The 26558-nt window shown below is 39.0% G+C and overlaps 1 protein-coding gene across 2 annotated transcripts in view; it reads left to right on the top strand.

Annotated features, from left to right (window-relative positions):
- Positions 1-1852: 1852 nt before the first annotated feature.
- The window catches only part of KIF13B (kinesin family member 13B), a 197431-nt gene continuing 172725 nt past the window's right edge, over positions 1853-26558 (top strand). For both annotated transcript variants that reach the window (XM_019636150.1, XM_019636149.1), the window contains exons 1-2: positions 1853-1989; positions 19870-19963. In XM_019636150.1, the coding sequence (XP_019491695.1) occupies positions 1935-1989; positions 19870-19963 (149 nt within the window). In that variant the 5' untranslated portion in view covers positions 1853-1934. The remainder of the gene's footprint in view (positions 1990-19869; positions 19964-26558) is intronic.

Raw genomic sequence — 26558 nt, 5'->3', positions numbered from 1 at the left:
GGGATGGGGGTGGGGGTGGTGTGTCACAGCCCACCCTCCCATGCGGGAGTAGAACAGGCAACCTTATTGTTAAGAGCATGTACCACGTGCTCTAACCAACTGAGCCACCCGGCAGGCCCAGAGTTACATACCTCTTAAACGTGTTATTAACCTTTTTGACAACTCTGCTTGTATTGAAGCTCTTTCAACAGGATGGTTGGTAAAAGCGCAAGTCTTGCCAGCTTTCTGTGTTTACTCATCTGTAAAATGGTTCTGAGTTCTGTACTATCATGTAAACATATACAAGCAGGTATCATAAATCCCTGGGATCTAGACACGTGAGTGGTAAAGCAGACTGGAGGAGGGCTATGGTGAATGGGAGAGACCTGCCTCTTATAAAGGTGGTCACTACTCCTCAGCTCCAATCTATACTTCCAATAGATAATGTAGGCCCAATATTGCATGTAAACATTTCTTGATTTTCATGTGCTGGTGAATACTGTTGGGTCAAACAGAACATATTTGCAGGCCAGATCTTGTCTACAGGCCACCAGTTAGCAGTCTCTGTTAGGGCTTTGTTAGAAAACAAAATTCAGTGGAGTAAATTTGAAGATCTAATTGGCTTTATTATGCGATTCATGAATTGGGCAGCATCCCATCTAGCAATCAGAAGGGCACTGGGTGGAGTTGTACAAAATGGAAGGATTTTATAGGAAGAAGGGTGAGGCAAAGGAGCTATTAGGGAAAGAAAAGAACTGGGACAGGTTTTTACTATGTAGATTGTCTCTTCTTTCTATGGGAGATAGAGAGGGCCTATATGACAGGTTACTGGTGCTTGTTAGAAAATTCCATACTGGTTGATTAAGATTATATTCCTGGGAGAGGTTGAAATGGCAATTCGATCAGGTATTAAATCTAGTTTTGGTGTCACGGGATTTTTAGCATGAGCGAAGCCACTTGGGGCCTGTGGTATTTTTTTGTTTGTTTTTTTCTTTAACAGCTTAATAAAGAGCTTCATTGATTGATTCATTGATACAATAAATGTTTACTGGGTCTCTATTACAGGCTAGGCTACACATATAAGTAAGATATGGTTTAAAAAAATACATGATACGAGAGACATAAACAGTTGCAGCATCAACGAACGCTATAACACAGCAAAAATAATGACTAACATTTACTGAGCACTTGCTACACGCCAGGGAGTTTTTAAGAGCTTACGGTATATGAACTCAAGTAAACCTCACAACAACCCTATAAAGTAGTCATTCTTATGGTCTTTACTTTACATTTGAAAAGACAAGCACAGAGTGGTCAAATCGTTTTCCAGTGGCCACACAGCTGGAAAGTGCTGAGGCGGGATTTGAACCCAGACTGGTTACAGAGACCAAGGTCTAGAATGAAAGGTGGGCAGGCGATGGAGTGGTATAGGGTCAACTTGTGGATCTATGAAGACTTCCAGAGGAGGTAACTTTTGACTTGTCTTGAAGAATGATGTCGGAAAACAAGGTGAGGAAAGCAATCTAGGCAGAGGCAATCATTTGATCCCGGGACCAAACCCTAAGTTGGCAGGAAATGAGTCTGAGGAGGTTGCAGGGTTTCCGTGCCAATTATTCAACTGTTTGTTCTCAAGTGAGCGTGGTACCAGCTCATCGACAGCTTATGAGAATAAGAATGATGTGAAAGCAAAGGGGGCATTTACAAGGTCCTGAGAAGACAACCAAACACTGAATTCTCCTGCCAGAGCCCCTCAGTCGCCGCACTGCTCACCACCCCTCCAGGAACTACAAGTCCCGTCAAGCAGCGGGGACGCGCCGGCCCCGCCCCTACAGGCCCCGCCCCCTCTACAGGCTCCGCCCCTCCCGCCCGCAGCCCCCTCCTGCCCGGTCAGCCCCAAAGAGTTGCCCGGTGGCCGCTGCAGACGGAAGCCGAACGAGAGTCTCGGCGGCGGCAGGATGGGCGACTCCAAAGTGAAAGTGGCCGTCCGGATCCGGCCCATGAACCGAAGAGGTGAGAGCCGAGCCCGTCTGGGGCCACCGCGGCGGAGGCGGCAGGTGCCTGGTGCGCCCTTCCCTTCGCGGCGGCCGCCGTGTGGGGGCCGGCCGCGCAGCCCCTGGAGTCCGTATGCGGGCGGGAGGGCGGCCCGCGCACCCCAAAACCTTTTCCCCTGCGCCCGCCCCGCCTGCACGGGACGCCCCTCCCCTCGCCCGCACAGTGTCCCGGGGCGCCACGGGCCCCACGTCTCGGTCCGCTGCCCCTTCCGCCGGCGCGGCCGCCCCGCCCCGGCGCCCTTTCGCCCTCAATCCCTCTCTCTTCCCCTGCCCTTCCAGGAGGGCGCCCTTGTCCCTCGCCTCGCTTCCTCCTTCCCTCACTGTTGCCCCTTGGCCCGTGTCTCGCCGCGTTCCCGCTGTCTCCTCGCCAGCTGTCAGTGCGGCCCCCGCCCCTTGGGTCCTCACCCCTCCGGCCTGGCCGAGACAGCTAGGGTCCCCCGAGGACCCAAGTCTGTGTCCGGATCGCCCCAAACCTGCACTTTGGTGCCTTGCGGCAGGAAAAATGGCAGGGAATTTGGTTTACTCCTCCTGAGAAAGTATTCAAGTGCAAAAAACTTCCTTGTCTTGGCTATTTCACTTTATATTCCTTTAACCTGGACGGTCGTAAGGCGTTGTAAATACTTTGAAGTTCTGTAAAAGAGATGTCCCATACCCCCCGCTTCTTTCGACTGTTGAGAAAGTTTTGTTTTTGCTTGAAGTCATATTCGTCATCTCTCAACAATAAATAGTTTAAGTGCCAAGATTCTTGTGAAATTGTATCTTTCAGACATTCTCTGTCTTCTGCAGGGAGGGTAGAGAAAGCAGATAAACCCGGTATGTTTTAAATCCTTTTTAAGAGGCAGTGAAATGGAGTGAAGAGAACCCCAACTAGAAGTCCGAAGAGGAGGTGGGCCGGGGGTTGGCTGTAATGCTTAACTACTGGGCAGGTTTCTTTAAATGAGATAATATATTTGAAAACACTTTCTGTCGAAGGTTATATTATTGGGCTCACTGTTATAATCCCAGGAGATGACTTTTCATTTGACAAGACTCGTAACTAATCAGAATCATTTGTAAATTCCAAAATCATGTTCTAAATCGTGTTTGCCACTTCTTTGTCCATAATCAAGTGTTAAGTTACGTAGAAATTATGAGTTGTTTTCCAGTTTTCCTTTTCTTTGCTGGCTTTTTGTATTTAGTAAGATATACAGATCAACCAGTTGACATATGCTTTGTTGGTTTGTGCTTCTCTTGGGAGTTGGTTTCTCTCTTTTCTTGGAATTAGAACTACTGTTTGGAGTTGGTGATTCCTTCTGTCCCTACTAGGTCAGCTTAAGGCTATCAGGTGACACAGAAGAGTTTTTCCCTAAGAACTTAAACTACTTCGGTCTTTGCCTCACTAGTTCCGTGCTCTGACAAAATGAAAGAATTTAGAGGAACTCTGAAAGTTTTCCAAAGCTTCTGTTCAGTGTTCAGGCATCTTTATTTAAATTCACCTTAAGTTTATTACCATCACAGTAAATTAGGAAAAACCTAAAAAACCAAGCCACATAAAACACAACTGATCTGGGATTTGATTCTGAAAGGATTATCATAGCACATTCTTAAAATTTCTTTTTCATAAAAAAACTTGGAAATGTCAGTACTAGAAAGAGGCAGCTAACCAACCACCACAACAGACCTATAGCCCCTCTTCCCCTCCCCTGTGGGTTTCAGGTTTTGAGGGGGAAGTACTGTCCTTTTTATAAATTGTCATTAACTAGATTGTAATCATTGTCAGTGTCAGAGTTTTGATGGGTGTATAGAATAATAATTTTAGCTATGGAATTGATGTTAGCTGTTCCTTTGGCTGAACCCATTTTAAAATTAAGGTTTACACATAGATCAATTACCCTATAAATAGAAGTACATTATTTGTGGTGCACTGCCTCATTCATTTAGTGCCATCTCTTACCTAGCCTTATATTTCCTGAATGCGCACTGACTTATTTTTTCAGGGATTACCACAGATAATTAAAATTGGTTCTATTTCTATTTTGTTAGGAAGTAGTCATTTACATAAATCTAGAGGTTATTATGGAATACACCGTAGTGAAGTTCTAAAAGCCAGTGATATTTAAACCTCTATCTAGAAGTTTGTTTAAAAAGGCTAAAACAAAACCATATTCATTTTCAGTAGTTTTGAAAAGAGTCATATTACTTTGACCAATTATTACTTTTAGAAAAATTAATGTATTAAATAATAGTATAGAATTATGACAGATAGTAAACTTTTAGTCATAATTGTTTCTCTCTTAGCATGTCAGTGTGGAAATCAACGTCGGAAATCACTCTTCACAAATAAGAATGGGAATGGGTTAGTAGGATGATGTAGTTTTACTATATAGACTCTGATTTTTGGACTCACATTAGCTACTTTTTGAGGAAAATCTGAAATTTGCAAGAAGCTTCTAGTGTACCATGACGTTCTTCATGTGGTTCAGTCACTGACCGTGCTTAGGTGTTCAGGTAGGTAGTTGGTTTATTATTTTACATGGAAGTAAGAGTGTTTCAGTCTTTTTTGCTAAATTATATGTGGGTCTTAGAAATATTATTTGAACATTAAGCATTAGGCCCTAATTCAATAAAAGCACGAGATGTAATGGCTAATGAATATGCTTTTGTCAGGAATGTTTCTCTTGTTATGTATTTTAACATTATACTAACAAAACAAACAAAAATTAAAAAGGAAAATGTCTCTGACATCCTTCCATTTTGACAGTTCACACTCTCATTTTCTTATTTCCATTCTACTTTGTGTTCACATGCATATGTAATTTTACATAGTTCTAATTTTACTTTTGTTCTTCTGAAATATGAACTTAAGCCAAAGGAAAAGGGGTAAACTTGTTTTGTCATGAGCTCTTGAAGTTCTGTTTGCAAATACTGCTTGTCTTTCATGTTATCTTTCAGACTTGCATAACTCACCAGGTAACTCTGTTTGTGTTCTTCAATATACTGTAAAGAACACCCATTCATACATTATTAATTAATCTAATTATTAAATGAGCTGTAAGTTTTACAAGCATAAATGATGGTACTAGGAAGATCAATGACACTCTCCTGTTCAGGAATTTGATGTTTTGTAACTTTAGGTGGTTTAAAAAATATTTAATTTTTATCAAGTGCCTGCCAGGTGTCTAGCTTATATTAGATATTATGGGATCTTATGGCCTTTCCTCAAGGGGCTTCCCGTGTTTAAATATATATAAGATAAACTACCAAAATAAATACATCTGTATAAAAAGTGTTTGGAAAACACCTTTGCTATCTACCTATAGGTGGTAAACCCAGAAATTACACTAGAAATTTAGCTAGAGAGAAAAGGAGTGAAATGGGTTATTGCAGGTGTTAAGAAGTGTGGACAATACATTTATTTCAACAGGCATTTCTCAGGTTTACTTTGCATTTTATAGTACTTGGTGCAGTGAAAGACACAAAGCAGAATGTGATATCTAGTAGAAGTCAGTGCTTAAGTAAACCACTGTCTAGTATCTCAGTGGAAAGACTGTTATACAGCTATTAAAAATGATGACAATTAAAACCATTTAACAAGGAAGACTGTTTTCTATGTTAGAAGTAAAAGCAGAATGTAAAATGGTATGCGTAACTCTATTGTGGTCATCTGCCACTATTCAGTCTACTCTTAGGATTATTATCATATAAAAATGTAAACAGGAATGGGCAAGGGCTAGAAAGAAACATGAAAAAATGAGATTGGTCTTGGTGGGAGAATTTTATTTCCTAAAATTCTTAGTGTCGCCTAGTATTGTAGCTTTCACTTTTTAAAAGTGTGCTTTATGGTTCATGCTCGTGAGGAAATGACTGTCATGTGAAAAGATAAGATTAAAAGGTAAACACTATAGCAGATTGTCAGGTGAGTGATTAAGTGCCAGGTGAATGATAGGGAAATACATATAGGAATTCAGAGGAGGGAGAGCTTCCTGGAAGCCAGGTGATTAGGGAAGGCTTCTCTGGGGAGGGAGAACTTTGGTTGGACTTGGAGGAGGGCGCTTATGATTGGAATGAGTGCAAGGTAGGAGGGAGGGGACAGCATTAGTTCTTTGAGGAGGAAAGGCACAGAGATGGGAATGAGCTAGGCAAGTTTAGGCAACTGAGTCAAGCTTAGCCTGCCAGAAAGGTAGGTTCTGTGAAGTTGATTAGGGAAGGATGAGATTAGAAAGGCAGGGCGAAATTGCAGGAAAGCCCTGATGCTAGGCCCAGAAATCTAGGGTTAGGGTGACTGGTCCATGTGCTCTAATTTAGCTTTTTACAATTTAGGGAGTGCATATATCTTTTTAAGTTAGTGTTTTAGATTTCTTCGGATAAATACCCTGAAGAAGAATCGCTGAGTCATATGCTAGTTCTATTTTTAATTTTTTGAGGAACCTCCATACTGTTTTCTGTACTAGCTGCACCAATTTACAACCCCACTAACAGCATACAAGGGTCCCCTTTTCAGATAAGTTAGAGAAAGACAAATACCACATGATTTCACTTACATGTGGAATCTCAAAAACAAAATAAATGAACAAAACAGAATCAAAGTTAAAGAGAACAAACGGATGGTTGCCAGATGGGAGGAGGGGCTTTGGGGAGCTGGGTGAAAAAAGGTGAAGGGATTAAGAAGTACAAATTGGCAGTTATAAAAATAGGCACGGGGATGTAAAGAACAGGATAGGCAATATAGTTAATATTGTAATAACTGTATGGTGTTAGGTGGGTACTAGTCTCATCGGGGTGATCACTTCGTAAGTTATATAAATGTCTAATCACTGTGTTGTCCACCTGAAACTAATATACTACTGTATATCAGCTGTAATTGAAAAAAAAAAAAAAGACTAGGTAAAACTGAGGATGTAGGAGGAAGCTTAGAAGGCCATAGCAGTCAGTGAAGAAACAGGTAATCCTTAGGAAATGAAGGGGTAGGGTCAGACAGGAGAATCTGTTTGAAACAGGAAGGTGTTTTTGACCCTGAAGCCAATTGTAGTTCTTCGGCCTTCTTAGAACTGATGTTGGAGTTAAGGATGACTGTGGATGGAAATTTCTGACACGTTTTCTAAAACAGAAGATACTTGTTTTACTAGCATCTGCTTGATGTGCTAATAGAAATGAGACACACATCTATTACAACATTCCTTTGTTTCTACTGTCAACTCAGTGATTGAAATTGGGATTTATACACATAGAGCCAGAGGCTTTTGGAGAAGAAAGTACAAGTTTATAAAATAAAATAAAAAATTTGTTTTGAATTGGCATTTACTTTTGTACCCTGCCCCCCACCTCCATAAAACAATGACTAATGTCTCACTTTTCTATTTCTTAAGTTTTGAAGATGAAAGAAACCACTGACAAAACTATTCGTTAAGCAGATGAATCGAGATGTTTATTGAGTGGAAATGGATTTATTATTGATCTTTATGCTCGCTGATCAGGTCTCCTTGTGTTCAGAGCATGTTCTTAAACAAACTTGGAAATGATGAATGGTATAATCTAGGGGAAGTGTGTGAAGCTAACTGGTCTGTGGGAACACAGTTCCATGACTTAATTGGTTCTGGGCTTTAATCCTCAGAAGCTGTAGATATCTTTGAAAGATGGTGTTGATTGAAAACGTGTTGATTGAAGAAAAAATAATAGCCGCTTTTTGAGAGATTACAGAATTTGGTACGTTTTAAAGATTTTTTTTTTTAATTGGGGAATTGGGGGAAGGGAACAGACAAGTTGCTGTCCTTTTGTTCTTCAGTCTAGTTGTGGAGGAAGTCGCTTCCTCCCATGTTGGTATTGTGAATTGCGCTCTTCACCGCTGAAGCAGATCAGTTGCTGGTCATTGGATGGCCACTCACGGCATCTGACGGTAGCTCATGCCAGCTGCCGGCCACTCACGGTAGCTCACAGCAGCCCACTGCAGCCCCTGCAGCCTACGCCGTCGCCGGCGACTCATGGCAGCCCAGCTCCATCTTAGCTGTAGAGGGCGCAGTGTCACTGGCCCATGTGGGATCCAAACCGGCAGCCCTGCTGCTCAGAGCTGGTGTCCCAAGCCAACTTTTAACCAACGAGCCTCTCGGCCAGCCCTGGTATGTTTTATTAGTTATTTTATTCTTCAAACAAAATTTTGGAAAAGGTAGTTATAGAATATCTATTTGACAAGATCTCAGAGAGGTTAAGTGACTCCCCCCAAATGACAAAACCATATTTTGGAGCCCGAATTTCACCTTCTTTGCCATTAAAGCCTGTGCTTTTACTACTATATTGGACATGAGGCTCTTTAAGGGGATCTTCCATTCCTGAGTTTACATAATTTTCAAAGATGTGCAAGATACATGAGAAGCATAAGTCATGATCATTGACCGAAGGAGCTCACTGTCTTGTTGGTAGTGAGAGATGCACAGGTGAGTCAATTATAAGGATCTATGTACACAATACAGTGGTGACAATGCATTATGAATGGAACAAATGGGGGTGGGCCTTCGGAGTGCTGAGGAATGAGTGAAGACAGTAGGCAGGGAGGAAGGCATGGCATTTGGGGTGCACAACAGGAGTAGTTGGAATTAGCAAAATGTGGATGTAGGAATTAGCAAGACGTTTGCAAGAAAGGAAGTTGGCTGTGAGAATTCGGACAGCAGGAAGTATCTGTATAATTTACAGTTATTGACAGGTTGCTGTATGCTGACATGATCCCAAGCACTGAACTAGATTATTTGAGTTAACCTTCACAACAGGGCTAGGAAGCTTTTATACTGTAACTCCATTTTACAGATGAGAAAATGGGAATTTAGACAAGCTTTGCAACTTGCCCCAAATCACGTAACTATGAAGTGGAGAAACTGGTGCTTGGCACCTAGGCAGTTCAACTCCAGAACCCTAGTGTTAAATTCTGTGCTTTCTTGGACAAGCTAGCAGAGTATAGGGAGGGAAGATTGGAAGAGTGATAGAAGTTGGCCTTATAGAACCAGAGAGGTTTGTGGGGAGTTAGAGGGATATGAAGTTATTTAGGTGAGGTACAGACCAATTAAGGATCTCAAACACAGTTTGAGGCGTACGGTGATTGTAGGTGTTTTAATAGAGCAGTGGCTCTGTCAGAGTGATGCTTAGAAAGGTAAATTAGGGGAGGCTGGTTAGCTCAGTTGGTTAGAGCGCAGTGCTCATAGCACCAGAGTTGCTGGTTAGATCCCCACATGGGCCACTGAGCTGCGCCCTCCACAATGCAACAACTGCTTGACTTGGAGCTAATGGGTCCTGGAAAAACACACTGTTCCCCAATTAAAAAAAAAAGGTAAATCTATGTGTCTTTACGCTGTCCCCAAGCTAATAAGTTAGCTTGTTGCTGGTTCATGGATGCTGGTAGAAGACACAGGACTTATGGGTCAGAAGACTTACTACTCCTGGTACAGCCAGCAGTGTGAGCCGTTCCTCTTGCCTGCACATCCTACAGGAGGGATGTGGACGAGCCCACTGCTTGCAGATGGATACTCCATAAGCAGTGGGTTTGTGTTGCATCTGAGGAACACTGAGCTTGGGGACCCCATTGCTTTAAAGTAGTCAGCAAGCCTGCTCTTTGTCCTGAAGAAAACCCGATTTTTCAAGGTTTGCTGGCTGCAGACACATTTCTGAGAGATGGGCTGGGTAAAGAGCATTTATGGCCTTGCATTCTAGATTCATCCAGCAAGAATGTGTCCAGGTGATATGAAAGCAAAGGAAATTTGGAAAATATAGGAAGACTGCAAACGTCTGATTTAGGTGGCTAAGTGAATGAATGCTGGTGTCGATAACTGAGATCAGAAGTGTAGGAGAAGCAGGTTTTAGGGTGGAGGAGCGGGAAATGATGAATTTTATTCTTGGACATTCAACAGTATTTAGTCAGTGCTTCTCATGTGCCATGCCCCATACCTATAACTATGAATGAGACAGACTGCATGCCTAGACGAAACTCAACAGCCTTGTTGAGTTTTTGGTGTCTCAAGTACAGCCAGGCAGATGGATCCAGAAGGCTGTTGTATATATGAGTCTGAAACTAAGGGACTGGAGTACAGGTAGATTTGGGAGTCATTAGTATGCTAGAACACCAAATTAAGGCGTGTTCTTCATTTGGAAGGAGGAAGTCACAGAGGCTAAGAAAATACATAAGGAAAAGCAGGTGAAAGAAAGTAATGTGGAAGCCTGGGGGGGGAAATGTGTCAAAAAATGAATGGTCAGTTGTCAGGTGTCACAGGAAGGGCATGTACGATAATACTGAATTGTGTTCAGTGGATTTGGGATCATAGCAGTCAGTGGCAATTTTCAGAAGAATAATTTTGACTGACTGAACGAATTAATGTTGGTGCGTTGGTAGTGAGCTGAGAAATAAGTGGGCATGCCAGTGTGAAGGCAGCGAGTGTACATGAATATTCTTCCACAAAGCTCCAGGAAAAGGGCCAAGGGTAAAGAGTGGTATTCATTGACTGTCTTCCCTGTGCTCCACAGCCCATGACCATGTATATATGTATATATTTAATATAGTTGACATTCAGTATTATTGTACTTCAGCTTCAGGTGTATAGGGCAGTGGTCAGGCACAAACACACAAACAGTGAACTCTAAAAATCAATCAACAATCAATCTTCGCTGTTTCCAAAACAAAACAAAACAAAAGTGTTATTCAGAGATGTAATTAGGAACAGGCCTTTTTTAAGTCTGGGATATGTTTGAGCCTTGCTACAGACAGACAGAAAGAGCCAATAATAGACAGGAAAAATTTTGAAATATGGGAGGAAGAGGATAATTATATAATGGGAAAGCCCCAGAGTACTTAATTTCCTTGATGAGGTAGAATGTGAGGTTATTAATTAAGAGTAAGAAGAATCGGGTTGGCTGAGATTCTCAGAGTAGTGAAAGTTGAGAAATGTGGCTGAAGGACTCTAGCCATATTTTAGATCTTTAGAGAGCAGTGGGGTCATTCCTTCTAAGTATTTTTTTTTAGAGCTGTAATTCACACATCAAAAGTACAGTTCAGTGGCCTTTAGTGTATTTGCAGGGTTGTGCAACCGTCACCACTATCCAATTCCAGAACATTTTCATCATCCCAAAGAGAGACTCTCTCCCGTTAGCAGTCACTCTCCATCCACTCCCTCCTCCCCCCAGCCCCTGGCAAGTACTAATCTACTTCTTTCTCTATGGGTTTGCCTATTCTGGACATTTCCTATAAATGAAATCACACAATATGTGGACTTTTGTACCTAACTTCTTTCACTTGGCATACTGTATTCAGGGTTTATCCATGCTATAGCATGAATCAGTACTTTATTCCTTTTCATTGTTATTATTTATTTTAAAGATTTTATTGGGGAGTTGGAGGAGGGGAACAGTGTTGGGGAATCGGGGAAGGGGACCAGCCAAGTTGTTGTTCTTCAGTCTTCATTGTGAAGGGCGCCAGTTGCCATCTGGCTTCCTGTTGGCAGCTCGTGGCCTCTTTAAGCTCAAGGTGCTGTGTTCAATCTTAGCTGCAGGTGGGTGTAGCCACCATCCCATGCGGGAGTCAAATCAGTAGCCTTGTTGTTAAGAGTGCACGCTCTATCCCCTGAGCCATCCAGCGGCAGCTCAGCTCAAGGTGCCGAGTTCAGTCTTAGTTGCGGGTGGGCGTAGCCCACCATCGAACAGGCATTGTTGTTACACCAGCTGAGCCATCCTGCCACCTGTTGGCAGCTCAGCAACAGCTCAGCTCAGGTGCAATGTCACCGGCCCATGTGGGAGTCGAACTGGCGGCCCTGTTGCTCAGAGCTCGTGCTCTTAAGCCAACTCTTAACCAACTGAGCCACTAGGCCGGCCTACTTTATTCCTTTTTAAAGCTGAATAAATTGCATTATGGATATTATGCGTTATGCCATATTTTGTTTGCCCATTCATCAGTTTATGGGCATTTAGCTTGTTTCTACCTTTTGGTTATTATGAATAATACTCCTGTGAACATTGGTGTATATGTTTTTGTGTGGATGTATATTTTCATTTCTCTTGGGTATGTATATCCATAGAAGTGGAGTCTCTGGGTCATATAATTTTTGAAGAACTGTTAAATTGTTTCCTAAAGTGACTGCACTATTTTGCATTCCCACTAATACCGGTAATGTATGAAGGTTCCAATTTCTTCATGTCCATGCCAACACTTGCTATTGTCCCTCTTTTTGATTATTGCCATCCTTCTGGGTATGAAGTGGTATTTCATTGTGGTTTTGATTTGCATTTCCCCAATGTGTAATGTTATTGAGAATCATTTCATGTGCTTATTGGCCATTTGTATATCTTTGGAGAAATCTCTACTCAAACCCTATTCTTATTTTAAAAATTGGGTTGTCTTTTTTATTATTGAGTTGTAAGAGTTCTTTATATATTTTAGATACCAGTCCTGTGTCAGATACATGATTTGCAAAGATTTTCTTAATTTTGTGGGTTGCCTTTTCATTCTCTTAATGATGTTCTTTGAAGCACAAAAGTTTTTCATTTTGATGTGGTCTGATTTATCTATTTTTTTCTTCTTTTGCTTGTGCTTTTCATGTTATATCTAAGAAACCGTTACCTAACACAAGGTCACATGGATTTATGTTTATGTTTTCTTCTAAGGGTTTTATAAGTTTAGCTTTTACATTTAGGTCTTTGATACATTTGGAATTAATTTTTGCAATGTGGTATGAGGTAGAGATCCAATATTATTCTTTTGCGCCTGGATATCCAGTTGTCCAGCACCATTTGTTGAAAAGACTGTACTTTCCCCATTGGATTGTCTTGGCACCAATGTTGAGCATCAGTTGACCATAAACATGACAGTATATTTCTGGACTCTCAGTTCTGTTCCATTGATTTATGTGTCTATCCTTATGTTAGTACCACACTGTCTTGATTACTGTAGTTTTGTAGTAAGTTTGAAATTGGTGAGTATAATCTTTCTGCGTTGCTCTTTTTCAAGACCGTGTTGGCTATTCCAGTTTTGCCTCGTAAATTTTTAAATACCTATTCCCTAGCCCTGGGAAGTTGATTAGTTTCTTGAATACACACATTTTATGTTTTGGGCCGTATAAGATTATTTTAATTGTTTTCATACTATAACCTCTCTTGCCCTTATCAGGCATCCTTTCTTGGATCTTCCTTCATTCCTCAGTGTTTTCTTTAGTTATATTATGGCTTAGTTACATTTTTTCCCTTAATTTATTGAATAGATTTGCATATTCACTGGTAAAAACATAAAAGTAAGTTATTAGGTTATTTTATATATCTCTTACTAGAAATCAAATAACCAATATGCTTTTTACCGATGTGGCATCACCTAATTTTTTTCTGGGTTGTTGGGCCTTAAGAAGGCCCCAAGCAACTTTTAAGTATAGTAAAGAAGTGTAAGTCATATTCTCTATTCTGCTGCTAAGAATATTACAATCCAATTGGGAAAACAAGTCTTTTATACAGAATTATTAATGATGAATATTTTATTTATAGGAGCATATGTAGACATGTAAAAGTATTAGGCATGTGACACAGTTGAAAATACGAACATATATGAGCATAACACCCAAAGTTTCCAATTTAATTAAAATGTGAATCTTACCAATAATTTATCTTCACTTTAAAAATGGATTCTTGGGCCAGCCGAGTGGCGCGATGGCTAAGAACTGGCTTGGGATGCCAGAGGGCCCCGGTTCGGATCCCACATATGAGGGCCAGTGACACTGCCCTCTACAGCTAAGATGCTGAACAACAGCTCAACCTGGAACTGGGCTGCTGTGAGTTGCAGGCGACGGCGTAGGCTGCAGCCCCTGTAGCAGTGGGTTGCCATGGGCTACCGTGTGTAGCCAGCAGCCAGCATGAGCAGCCAGCAGCCGCAGTGAGCGGCTGTCCAGAAGCCGGTGACTGATCTGCCTCACCCGGGAAGAGCGCAATGATGGTGCCAACTTGGGCCAGTGAAGCAACGTCCTCCACAACTAGACTGAAGAACAAAAAGACAGCAACTTGTCTGTTCCCCTTCCCCCAATTCCCCAGCACTGTTCCCATCCCCCAATTCCCCAATTAAAAAAAAAAAAAAGGATTCTTGTGAATTTAAGAGTACGTTATATATAGTTAGCTTTTTAGGAATGCGACTGGTAGGTAAAGGGAAGTACATTTATATTTCTAAGTAGTAGATTTGGTTTGAAAATAATTATGAATTTTCTAGATTACTAAATAGGCAATTCAGAATTATTTTGCCCGTATTGAGAATGATGCTTGTCCTAGATGGAACATGAGTTATGTAAAGGGAGTCTCCTAGGCCCCGCCCATCTTTTACTATGATGTCATTGGGGAATGAGGCATAGCTGATTTATGCGTTGAAGAAAGACTTGTTTCAAATTATTGTTCACTTTACAAGGTGACTAATTGGCTGGCTGAATAAGCTGAAATGTCAGCTGCAGATATTTTAATACTCAACTTGAGGAACTTGACCTAGAAAGGGATCCTGTTTGGAAAACAATATGGGATCTTTAATGTTAGTGGAATACATTTTTCTTTTCTCTAAGGACTCATGAATACATCAAAGCATTCATGGTTCTGAGTACTATAAATAAAGCTTGATTAATCATGACATAAACTTATAGTACTTAACTTTAAGATCACTCTGGTTTTTTATTGGTTTCCAGACGTAGTACTAATTAAATCCCAATCTCATTATTTTAGGCTTCGCTAGGAATAAACTGTTGTCCATGTGTTACTTATTATAATAATGATGAATATTTGTTGCTGTTTTTTATTATGGTAAAGTATACATAGCATAAAATTTACCATCTTAAACCATTTTTAAGTGTATAGTTCCTGGAATTAAGTACAATATATTTATATTGTTGTGCAAACATCACCACCTTCTGCAGAACTTTTTTATCTTGCAGAAGTGAAACTGTACCCGTGAATCATTCACTGCCCATTGCCCCTTCAGCCCAGCCCCTGGCAGCTACCATCCAGCTTTATATCTCTATGAATTTGACTACTCTAGTCACCTCATTATCAGTGGACTCATATACAATATTTGTGCTTCTGTGACTGCTTATTTCACTTAGTATAATGTCGTCGAGGCTCATCCATGGTTTAGCAGAATTTCTTTCCTTTTTAAGGTTGAATAATCTGTTAAATATGTATACCACATTTTGTTTATCCATGTATTCATCAATGGTCAGTTGGGTTCCTTCCACCTTTCTGCTGTTGTGAAGACTGCTGCTGTGAGCGTGGGTGCACTTCAGTGCTATTTTTGCAGAGGCATTGCACAGCAGCGAGGCCCTTATCTTTTTCATCTAAGTATTGTTTTAAATGAAGAGGAAGATGTTTCTTTTAGATTCTTGTTTTTTTAAATTAAAAAAATTTTTTAAATTCAGATTAAATTTAAAGCCTAAATTTGTTACTGCTGTTAATCACTGCTTTGCTTTCTAAAGCCATATAGAGCAAGAAGTTTCTTATGGAGAAAGTGTCATATTTAGAATCTTATAGCACTATAATTTAGTTGAACCAACTAGTAACTTTTGATGGTACACTAACTATAGTATTTTATATTAAAATGCTTTTCATATATATCTGACCCTTAAACTCTCTTTAAATCTCACTGATTTATTTCTTGGGTGTGTTTCCTAGACAGTGCACCCATATTCTAAGCAGCCTTGTGAAAAGCCTTCTCTTCACATCTATGTATCAGTCAACAGAGTTGGGTTGGGAATTTTGTTTGATAATAAAAACTGAGCTAATAAAGAAGTGAAAATAGTTGTTGGTATTTTAAAGGCCGCCTTTGATGGAAGTTAGATGGAGGGACATTTGTTAAGTGTTGCACTCTAGGACAAAATGAATTGAGATTGGATATATTACTTATCAGGTGACTCTTTGTATTATGTAGGATTTTCCAGGGATTGGTTGCTTTATCATGAAATTTAATGCTTCCAAATAATTATTAGTTGTCTCTAATGAAGTCATGAAGGGGAGGAGGGAGGACCTGTGAAGAGGGTAGGGGAAAAGCATGCAAATATTGGAGGAAAATGTTTGCATCCGTCTCAATTCAAGATCATTTGAGATGAAGGCAAAGCACTACTAGTGGGGGGAGTATTTGATTTACAGTTTTCCAGGCATGCATTCTATATGTACATTCTACATACAGAACAATACATGCAGCTCCTCTGCTCAGACCAAATGTTCTTGCAAGAAACTAATAACCAACTTTGTGGTGAGATCGTATATTCTGAATCATAGCGTATATTCTGAGTCATAGTACAGTTTCCGGAGAGTTGATAATGCACTTATATATAATGCAGATTTGACTGTAAGGGGCCAGCCAGTACAATATGGTCAGAGATCATTAAGGGGTCGTTTTAACAAAGCAAACTTTCTTGAGCTCTGAGCCTAAGGAAAAGGAGAAGCACAATTGCATGCTGGAAAAGTTTCTGCAGTGTGGCTGAGACTTTCTTGCAGCATTTCTGTGATAGTCTAGAGCAGATTTAAATGCAAAGCATTAGAAATAGATGTTAATGCGGTTGGCTACAGTGGAACATAGGTCTTTTTGGCGGTTAGCCTTCCATGCCTAGGTGAAACATAGCTCTGATGTTTTCCTTTCAGTTCTCTTTGCCTGAAAAAAATGTATTGGCTAAAAAAAAGACCCACTAAATTTTTTGTGCTTCTAGGCTATATCTTTGAGAAGCAACGTAGAATAACTGATAGGAGAAAAGCTGAGTTGTGGCAGGCACAGGATTTTGCTTTTTGTTTTTTGTTTTGGCATTTGTCTCAGTTATATAAGTTAAAACAAAAAAAGAAGTTATCTTTTTCTGGCAGTGGAAATACTTTACAGTTCTAACAAGCATGACATTGACATTTGGCCAAGGTTCTTTGGGAAATACAAAATGACTTTAGTGGAGTACAGCTTCTTTCTTAGAGCTTATCTTTGGGTAGTAGAGATAAGGCAAACAAAGTTTTATACTCTGGGTCTGAAAAAGATAAGAATATAAAAATATGGGAACATAAATATGGTGTGGCCTATACTTTTAAAAAAAGCTTTATTGAAATATAATTTACATATCATGCAATTTGACCAATGCAGTGGTTTTTATTCTCACACAGTGGTACAACTGTCAGCACAATTTTAGTACATTTTCATCACCCCAATAAAAAACCGTACCCACTAGCAGTCACGCCCCAGCCCTAGGCAGTAACTAGTCAATTTTCTTTCTCTCTTTGCCTATTCTGGACATTTGAAGTCAGTGGAATCATAATATATGGTGGTCTTTTGTGACTGGCTTCTTTCACTTAGCATAACTTTCATCCATGTTATATTGTAGTACGTATCAGTATTATTTCTTTTAATTGCCAAAAAATGTTTCATTTTATGGATACACCACATTAATTCATTCATTATTTGATGGACATTTGGTTTCTTTCCATTTTTTGGCTATTATGAATAGCCGAATAATATTATGAACATTCATGTACAAGCTTGTGAGTGGACATGGGGTATCATTTATTTTGGCTATATATCTAGGAGTGGAAATCACTGGGTCATATGCTAACTATGTTTAACCTTTGAGGAACTGCTAGACTGTTTTCCAAAGTGACTGCACCATTATATTCCCACCAATTATGTGTGAAGTTTCCAATTCCTCACATCCTTGCTAATACTTGTTGTTAGCTGTCTTTTTTATTTTAGTTATGCTAATGAGTATGAAGTGTTATCTCATTGTGGTTTTGATTTGCATTTTCCCAGAGTCTAATGATGGTTGAGCATCTTGTGCTTCTTGGCCATTTTTGTATCTTTTTTGGAGCGATGTCTATTCATATCCTTTACCCATTTTAAAATTGGGTTATTTGTCTTTTTACTATTATTATTATTATTATTTTAATTAAAGTTTATTGGGGGTAACAGTGGTTAGTAAAATTACATAGGTTTCAGGTGTACAATTCTGTAATACATCATCTATATATCACATTGTGTGTTCACCACCCAGAGTCAGTTTTCCTTCCATCACCATGTATTTTTATTATTGAGTTGTAAGAATTCTTTATATTTTCTGATGCAAGTCCCTTATTAGATATATGATTTACAGATGGTTTCTCAATTCTGTGAGTTGTCTTTTTACTCTTTTGATGGTGTCCTTTGAAGCACAAAAGTTTTCCATTTTGACGTGGTCCAATTTATGTTTTTTCTTTTGTTGCTTGTGCTTTTGGTGTCTAAGAAACCATCACCTAACCCTAAATCCTCCTGTGGATTTACTCTTATGTTTTCTTCAAAGAGTTTTATAGTTTTAGCTCTTACACATTTATGTTTATGATCTATTGGGGTTAATTTTTGCATATGGTGCTAGGAAGGAGTCTTTCATTCCTGTTGCACGTGGGTATCTAGTTGTCCAGCACCATTTGTTGAAAAGACTATACTTTCCCTGTTGGATTGTTTTGGTACCATTGTCAAAATCATTTGGTCATAAATGTAACTGCATTTCTGGACTCTCTGTTCCATTGATCTATCTGTCTGTCCTTCTGTCAGTACCACACTGCCTTGATTACTGTAGTTTTATAGCAAGTTTGAAATTGGTGAGTATAGCCTTTCTACTTTGTTTTTGTTTTTCAAGGTTCTTTTGGCTATTCTGGGTCTCGTGCATTTCCATATAAATTTTAGGATCAGCTTGTTAATTTTTGAAAAAATAAAAAGCCAGCTGGGATTTTGATAGGGATTGTTTTGAATCCTGAAGACAAATTTGGGGAGTATCACCATCTTTAAGTATTAAGTGTTTCAATTCATGAACATAAGATGTCTTTGCATTGTTTAAGCCTTTAATTTCTTTCAACAATGTTTTGGAATTTTCAGTGTACGTGTCTTGCACTTTTTAAAAATTTATTCCTTAGAGTTTAAATCTTTTTTATGCTATTATAAGTAAAATTGTTTTCTTAACTTTGTTTATGGATTTTTCATTGCTGGTGTGTAGAAACAACTGATTTTTTAATTTTGATCTTGTATCTTACAACTTTGCAGAGCTTGTTTATTCTAGTAGTTTTTTAGTGGAGTCCTTAGGATTTTCTATACACAAGATTATACTATCTGCAAGTAGAGATTGTTTTACTTCTTTCTTTTCCAATCTGTATGCCTTTTATTTGTTTAATTGCCTAACTGCCCTAACCAGGACCTCTAGTACAGTGTTGAATAGAAGCTACAGTAGTAGATATCCTTGTCTTATTCCTTTTTTTAGAAAGAATCTTTATTAAATTTATTGGGGTGAATTGGTTAATAATATTATGTAAGTTTCAAGTGTACAATTCTATAATGTATCATCTTTATATTGCATTATGTGATCACCACCCAAAGTCGCTTCTCTTTCTGTCAGCATACATTTAAGCCCCTTTACCCTCTTCTACCACCCTTTGCCCCCCTTACCCTCTGGTAACCGTTAAAATGTTTTCTGTGTCTATGAGTTTTTGTTTCTTTGTTTGTCTTGTTTGTTTGTTGCTTTCAGTTTTATATTGCACATATGAATGAAATCAGGTGGTTCTCGACTTTTTCTGACTCATTTCGCTTAGCATGATAATCTCAAGATCCGTCCATGTTGTCACAAAGGGCAGCATTTCATCTTTTCTTATGGCAGAATAATCTTCCAGCGTATCCTTGTGTTATTGCTGATGTTAGAAGGTAAGCCATGTTAGTCGAAGATTTTTGGAGATATCCTTTATCAGGTTGAGGAAGTCCCCTTCTAGTTCTAGTTTGTTGAGTGTGTTTATCATGAAAGAGTGTTGGATTTTTGACAAATGCTTTTTCTGAAATAAATTACTTTTTAAAAAAATGACTGTTTTTCCTGTTTTTTCCCTTTTTTTAAATCTGCAGAAACCGACTTGCATACCAAATGCGTGGTGGAGGTAGATGCAAACAGAGTTATCCTTAATCCTGTAAATACTAACCTTTCCAAAGGCGATGCCCGGTAAGTTAAGAACCAGTGATATGATCAGTGGGGTTTTGAATGACTGAAAGCAGCAATGACTGCTGAATTGAGTTCATCTTAGCAAACAGCGAATGCTTACTATATAGAGACATATTGCCATCAAGTTGAAGAGATGAGGTCTATGATATGGAAAGACCAAATGCCAGAGTGAGTTTTTTAGATTGTTTTAGAAGCTCAGAGAAGAGAGCTTAGGTTAGATGGTGCAGTAACTGAGGAAGGCTCCTTGAAAGAGATGGTACTGGCAGGAGGATTAAGTAAGGTCTAAATGGGAAGAAGTGGGGTAGAAGGAAGGCGTTTAAGTTGCTCCTCAGTTTAGGTTGCTTTTACTTATGCCAGTTCGAATCCTGTGTGTCAGTTCGAGCCCATTTCAAATGCTTTCTTCTTCCTGAAGGCATTCCTGCAGCCCTCAGTGATTCTTTAAATTCCTGTAAACTGTAATCTCTACTACCTAATTCGGTCATTGTATGTTGTTTTGAATTGTCCTTTGTAGTTCTCTAGAAGATCATAAGGTCTTAGAGGGAAGGGACTCTGTCAGGGGTGGAGGATGAATACTGAGCATCACTTCTGGGTTTGGACGATGGTATGGACAAGAGGGAGGGCAAGAAGATGTAAAGAAAGTGAATTTGGAGAAGGAAGAGATTAATTTGACTTTTCTCAGTCAATTCAGGGAAATTAATTAAATAAGATGGGATCAGGTTACAGAAGACCTTGAAAGCAGATAAGGAAATTTGGCCTGTATTTTCATCAGTAAGATATCGCCTTTGACCGTTTTTGAATATTGTGATTAAGGAGGTGGATGAGGAAGAGTTGTCAGCAGTGTAGAGAATGTGTCTAATTGGGGAAAGACTGGCTTTTTATAGAGATCAGCTCTATCAGAGATGTTTTTATACTGACCCTGGAAGTGGAGGGCACACGTTATAGACAGTGCCTGCCATGATGCATTCCACAAAGCACATACTCTGAGTACTTGTAGAAACAATGTTGTATGTGGAAATATACACTCCATAAATGTTCTTTGGAGTTGAGTTGAGTTGAAAAGAACACTAGACTTAGAGTCAGAAAATCTGAAATCAAACACTTAACTATAGTATGTTATTGTAGCTAGTTTTTTGTTTTGTTTTGTTTTTAACTTTTGAGCCTCATCTGTGTGATGTTTACTTTACCTGTATTATAGAGGTGCTTTCCGAAGATCAAATTGGTGATTGTTAAAGTGTTTGTAAAGTGTTCTGTAAATGTTCAGCTTTATTGATATTGATATCGTGTTATTTCTTCAGCATCTCTAGCATATGGGTACTATCAGATATGCTGTTATCAAGGTGTGAAGGGTATAGATATGTCAAAAATGATGCTGGGAGTTTGGGCCTGCTAATTGAATGACCTATTGTCCTAAGTATTAATTGAAATCCTTAGTTTTTGGAGGCTGTTTATTGTTCTCAGACTTTTCAATCTGGAGACTATTGCTTTATTTGGAAATGTGGGCACCTCTGAACAAACTTGGAGGCAATATCCTATGGTAGAAAGAGTGTGGGCTTTATATAGAGACTGACTTGGGTTTAAATTCTGGCTTTGCCACTTGCTAGCATGGTTACCTACCTGTATTGCTTACTTGTAAAGTGTTTTAGTTTTCTATTGCTGCATAACCAATTATCTCAAAAGCCTAGTGGCCTAAGACAACCGTAATCATTTATTATCTCCTGGTTTCTGTGGGTCAGGAATTCAGGCCAGGCACAGTGGGGAGGGCTTGTCACTGCTTCCTGCTGTCTGGGGCCCAGCTGGAAGACTCCAAGGCTGGGGGCTGGAGTCATCTGGACAAGGCTCAGTCACCCAGGTCTGGTAGCTGATGCTGCCTGTTGCCTGGAGGCGTCGCTGGGGTAGTGGGCAGAACACTTACCGACAGTGTGGTGGCAGGTTTCAAGGGACAGGCAGGCATCCTGAGAGCGAGAAAGCCGGGTGGAAGCAGTATTGCCTTCTGTGTCCTAACCATGGGAGTCACGCAGCCTCACTTCTGTCACATTTTCTTGCTCAAGGCTGGTATAAAATTCTACACGGTGTCAAGCCGAGGAAACGTAGACTCATCTCTCAGTGGAGAAACGTCATTGTCACATAAGAAAAAGTGGCTGGGGTGGAATATGTGTTGTGGCTGTCTTTGGAAAACAGTGCCACAAGTGTGTCATAGTATCTACCCGTTAAGGTGGTGGTGAGAATAAAATGAGCACATAGAAGCAAAAAAATAGCTTTTCTTTCCTTTTGAGATCTTTAAAGCTTAGAGATTTGTGAAAGACTTAAAAAGCACTTTTTGGTTCCATAGAATATCTTGGATGACTCTTTTTTGTCCATATGCTAAAAATACAAATTGAGTATTACGTAGTGCTATAGCGTACAATCTGATAAAAAACTTAAAAATGACAACTTCCAATAATGTTGATATGTAGTGATTTTTGGTTAAATAAAGTTAAAAAGCATGGCTGTTTTAAAAAAAACAGCTTTTTTATTGAAGTATGTAACGTGAAGTATGTATACACAGAAAAGTATATACAGCTTGATGAATTTTCATAAGTTGAACACACTCCTATAACTGGCACCCAGATAAAAAACAAGAACGTTGGTAGTATGACAAAAGACCACCTCATGAGAAGTGCTTTTTCTTTTAATGTAATATCAAGGTAAAAAAGACAACAGAAATTTTGGAATGTAGCAATTCAGTGGTATATGTTCACTTCATTAAATTTGAGGGGCAAAAGGTAAGAAAGCACAAATTAAAAGCTGTTTGATATGACGTTAATTACAGCCTAGCTTATAGAATGACTAATCCATAAAACAAGTTATGGTTTTATAGGAACTATACTTATAACTAGAGAGCCAGGGATTTGAAGTTAACATGTAAGCGATCTGAGTCAGTTTGAATCACTAGTCAGAAAGGCTTAAATTAATATTTTTCCTTTAACAGCGGCAATATCCTTTTAGAATAGTATCCAATTCCATTAACCTAAAACTGTGACGAATTTTATATGTATACTTAACAACTGAAGTCAGTATACTTTGGAAGTGAACATAAATACATTTTAAAACAGTGGTTTATATACTTGTATTTTCGAATTAATTTTTCATTAACTTCTGAGAATGTAATGATTTGATGTTTATGCTTATTAAAATTAATAGAAACCATGGTTAAGTGAATAGGTAAACCGTTTCCAGTTTAATGGCTTAATCATGGGGACTTGGGACTTTTTGCTGTTGTTCTATATGGAATTTTAAAACTGTTTTGAAAATAAGATGCTTAAAATTCAGAAAATTGATAGTACAAGGCTAATAAGATTAAAAACGCTGACTTTGGAGTCAGACCCCCTGGACTGGATCCCAGCTGTACCACTTAACATGTGTGATATGGGGCAAGTCACTAAATTGTCCTCTGCCTCAGTTTATTAATCTGTAAAGTGGAGATTTAATAGTAGTTGTCTATAGGTTGTTATGAAGATTAAATGAGTTCAAATATATAAAATGGCAGTGCCTATTTATTTACAATAAACTTTATATAAATGTTAGCTATATAAATGTTGAGTATTGCTGTTATTGTTCTTATGGCCTGTATTTAACATGAAGTCCATGGTATGTTTAGTGAGTTAGAATATAACTTCATAAAGGAAGTAAAAATTTTTTTAACCAAAATGTATTCAATTCAGTGCTTAAGTATATATGCCTATCAAGAAATTACCTTGATTCAGCTTTGCAGAGTCAAACTTTATTTGATCTAGTTTGCCCAAAGTTTATGGGGCCCTTGGGGCCTAACATTACATCTGTTAGAGAACAAGAACCCCTGATTTTATGTTTACAGTGAATAAAATATTAATCCCTGCAATCTGGACTTCTCTGCATAGTATCAACTAACTTGGGAAACCAGGTCAAAACATTGCTTTTGAACATGGGTAAGAACAAAGCATTTTATCAAATATGGAAAAGATTAAGGACGAGCTCTTTCTCTTCTACAACACTCTACTTGAACCCTAGTGATTGAAATATACCAGATCAGTCTTTTTCTTATATGTATAATATTGGATACACACACTGGTAGATTTGATCTATTTATTTTCTCACGTACAGCTACACTGCTTATACTATTAATATGATCAGATGTCTTTTTGGAATTACCTTTTGCCCCGAATCAGTTTAGTTTTCCAGATTGGTCCTTGGGGTTTTCCAAATCTTCATTGGCAACATATTTACAAATCCTCTTTTAGGGTTTATAGATGACTAACTCGTTATGTATGTATTCTTAGTAGATTTTTACAAGTGTGACTCTCAATATGGGATTCTTAGCATCTAGGAGTACTTTAAGTCCCTTTTGTAACTAGTTAGGATAGTACCACGATGTAGAACAATCCCCTTTAGGTAACAAAGTAAATCTTAAGCCTTATTTTGTTTTGAATTATACCTTAAGATTTATTAAAATTTTATCCTATAATAAAATGTTAATGCTAGTTAGCTTATTATCATGATAGGGCAAAATAGTTTCTTAGGCTAAGCTTTGTCTTCTTTTTCCTTATTACCTCCTGTACCCACCAAACAGGTCTTTCCTGCTAAGTCAGGTTAAAAGGTTGATTGAGATACTTAAATTTTTTTTTTTAAAGGGAGTAAGGTGTGATTTCCCATGGAGAGTGGCAGCCTCCACTTTATGAAACAGTTTTGTTATGGAAGTTATGTATAGGTGAGCTTAGAAATGGGAATGCATTTTCCCATGGGAACTGATAGTCATTTCTAGTAAAAACACTGTTCTATTAGAAAAGTAACTTATTTAGCCTACATCTCACATATCACACTTTTTAGATTTTGATATGCCATAGAAGTGCTTTGTAGCTACTTCTCATCTCATCATGCATAATATTAAAAAGATGTGTATTCAAGAGTTGAGATTGAATAAAATTAATAATTTTAACTCCATATTGAGAACATTTTGAAGTGAAAAGGATTTTATTTTTAAAATCCTTTTAAAAATAGGGTATGTGGGTATGTGACGATAAAGAATGCAATGACTGCCAGTAACTGTTATACTTTGGTGTCACTGTGCCAAAGGTGTCAGCAGTTTTACCCACCATCATTTCTGCACCATTAGTGCAAATATCAACACAATGAAAAAGGCAAATGTCTCAGTATTATGAAAATAGTTTTGACCTAAAGACCCACTGAAAAGCTCTGGGGGACTCCCTGGACTTCTCAGACCTCAATTTGAGAACCAAATTTAGGAATTGATCTAATCCACAAGCTCTAGGAAATAAATTGTCTTTGGTTTGTTTCTTTTTAAACTACTTTATTGAAATACATATAATGTTCATACCATATAATTCATCCCTTTAAAGTGAATAGTTCAATAGTTTTTAATGTTGACTCCAACAAAGAAAATACCTGTTGAGAAGGACTCTTGGTGGTTAACTGGGCTCAAAAAAACAAAAACAAAAGCAAAAACATAAAGCCCAGCAGCCATTGCTGAACAGGGCCTTTCACACAAGCTGAGCTTCAGAGAGAAACCTGCATTTAACTGCCTGCTGCTTACACTGTGTTCCTGGTGTTCCTGCTCTCTGAGCCAAGCCTTATAAAGGAGTTCCTAGAATTGTATTTCAACCAATAGGGCTGAGACTTTCTCTGTCTGTCCAATTGGAGCTGCACAGCTATATCCTTATTAGCGTCTTCGCTGACCAATCAGAGCAGCTCCATTAAAACCATTCAGGACAGTGTTTTTTGGACCAATTAAACTCTGAAGATTTGGAGTCCTTATTTGCATGAGAACTGACCAGTCAAGAACCAGGGCAAGGGACTTATGCATGTTGGAGCATTTATCAGTATATCCATTTTTATGGTGGAGTAATATTTCATAGTGTTCTATTTTGTTTATCCATTCTTCAGTTGACTGGATATGGATTCTTTCCTCTTTTTGGCTATTAGGAATAGTGCTACTATGAACATTTGTGTAAAAGTCTTTGTGTGGACATATATTTTCACTTCTCTTAGGTACATATCTAGGAATGGAATTGCTGGGTCATATATTAACTTTATGACTTATTATACATTTTGAGGAACTGCCCACCTGTTTTTCTTTTTCTTTTGAGGGAATTGGGGGAGGGGAACAGCATTGGGGAATTGGTGAAGGGGAACAGACAAGTTGCTGTCCTTTTTTTGTTCTTCAGTCTAGTTGTGGAGGGCATCACTTCACTGGCCCATGTTGGTATTATCATTGCGCTCTTCCCGGGTGAGGCAGATCAGTCGCCGGCCATTGGACAACCGCTAACAGCGGCTCACGGCAGCTCATGAAAGTACACACCAGCTGCCGGCTAGCCCCACGGGCCTACGCCGTCACCGGCCACTCACTGCAGCCCAGCTGCAGGACCGGGGCCCTGCTGCTCAGAGCTGGCGTCCTAAGCCAACTCTTAACCAACATGCCACTCGGCCGGCCCCTGCCCACCTGTTTTTCAAAGCAGCCTTATCATCTTACATTCCCACCATAAATGTGTGAGGATTCCAATTACTTTGGGTTTTAAAGAACTCTAATTTACTGTAATCTGGCTGATTGAAGAGTGCATATCCC

The sequence above is a fragment of the Hipposideros armiger genome, unplaced genomic scaffold, assembly GCF_001890085.2.
Source record: "Hipposideros armiger isolate ML-2016 unplaced genomic scaffold, ASM189008v1 scaffold_27, whole genome shotgun sequence".
Classification (NCBI taxonomy): domain Eukaryota; kingdom Metazoa; phylum Chordata; class Mammalia; order Chiroptera; family Hipposideridae; genus Hipposideros; species Hipposideros armiger.
This window is presented reverse-complemented; position numbering and strand designations above follow the sequence as displayed.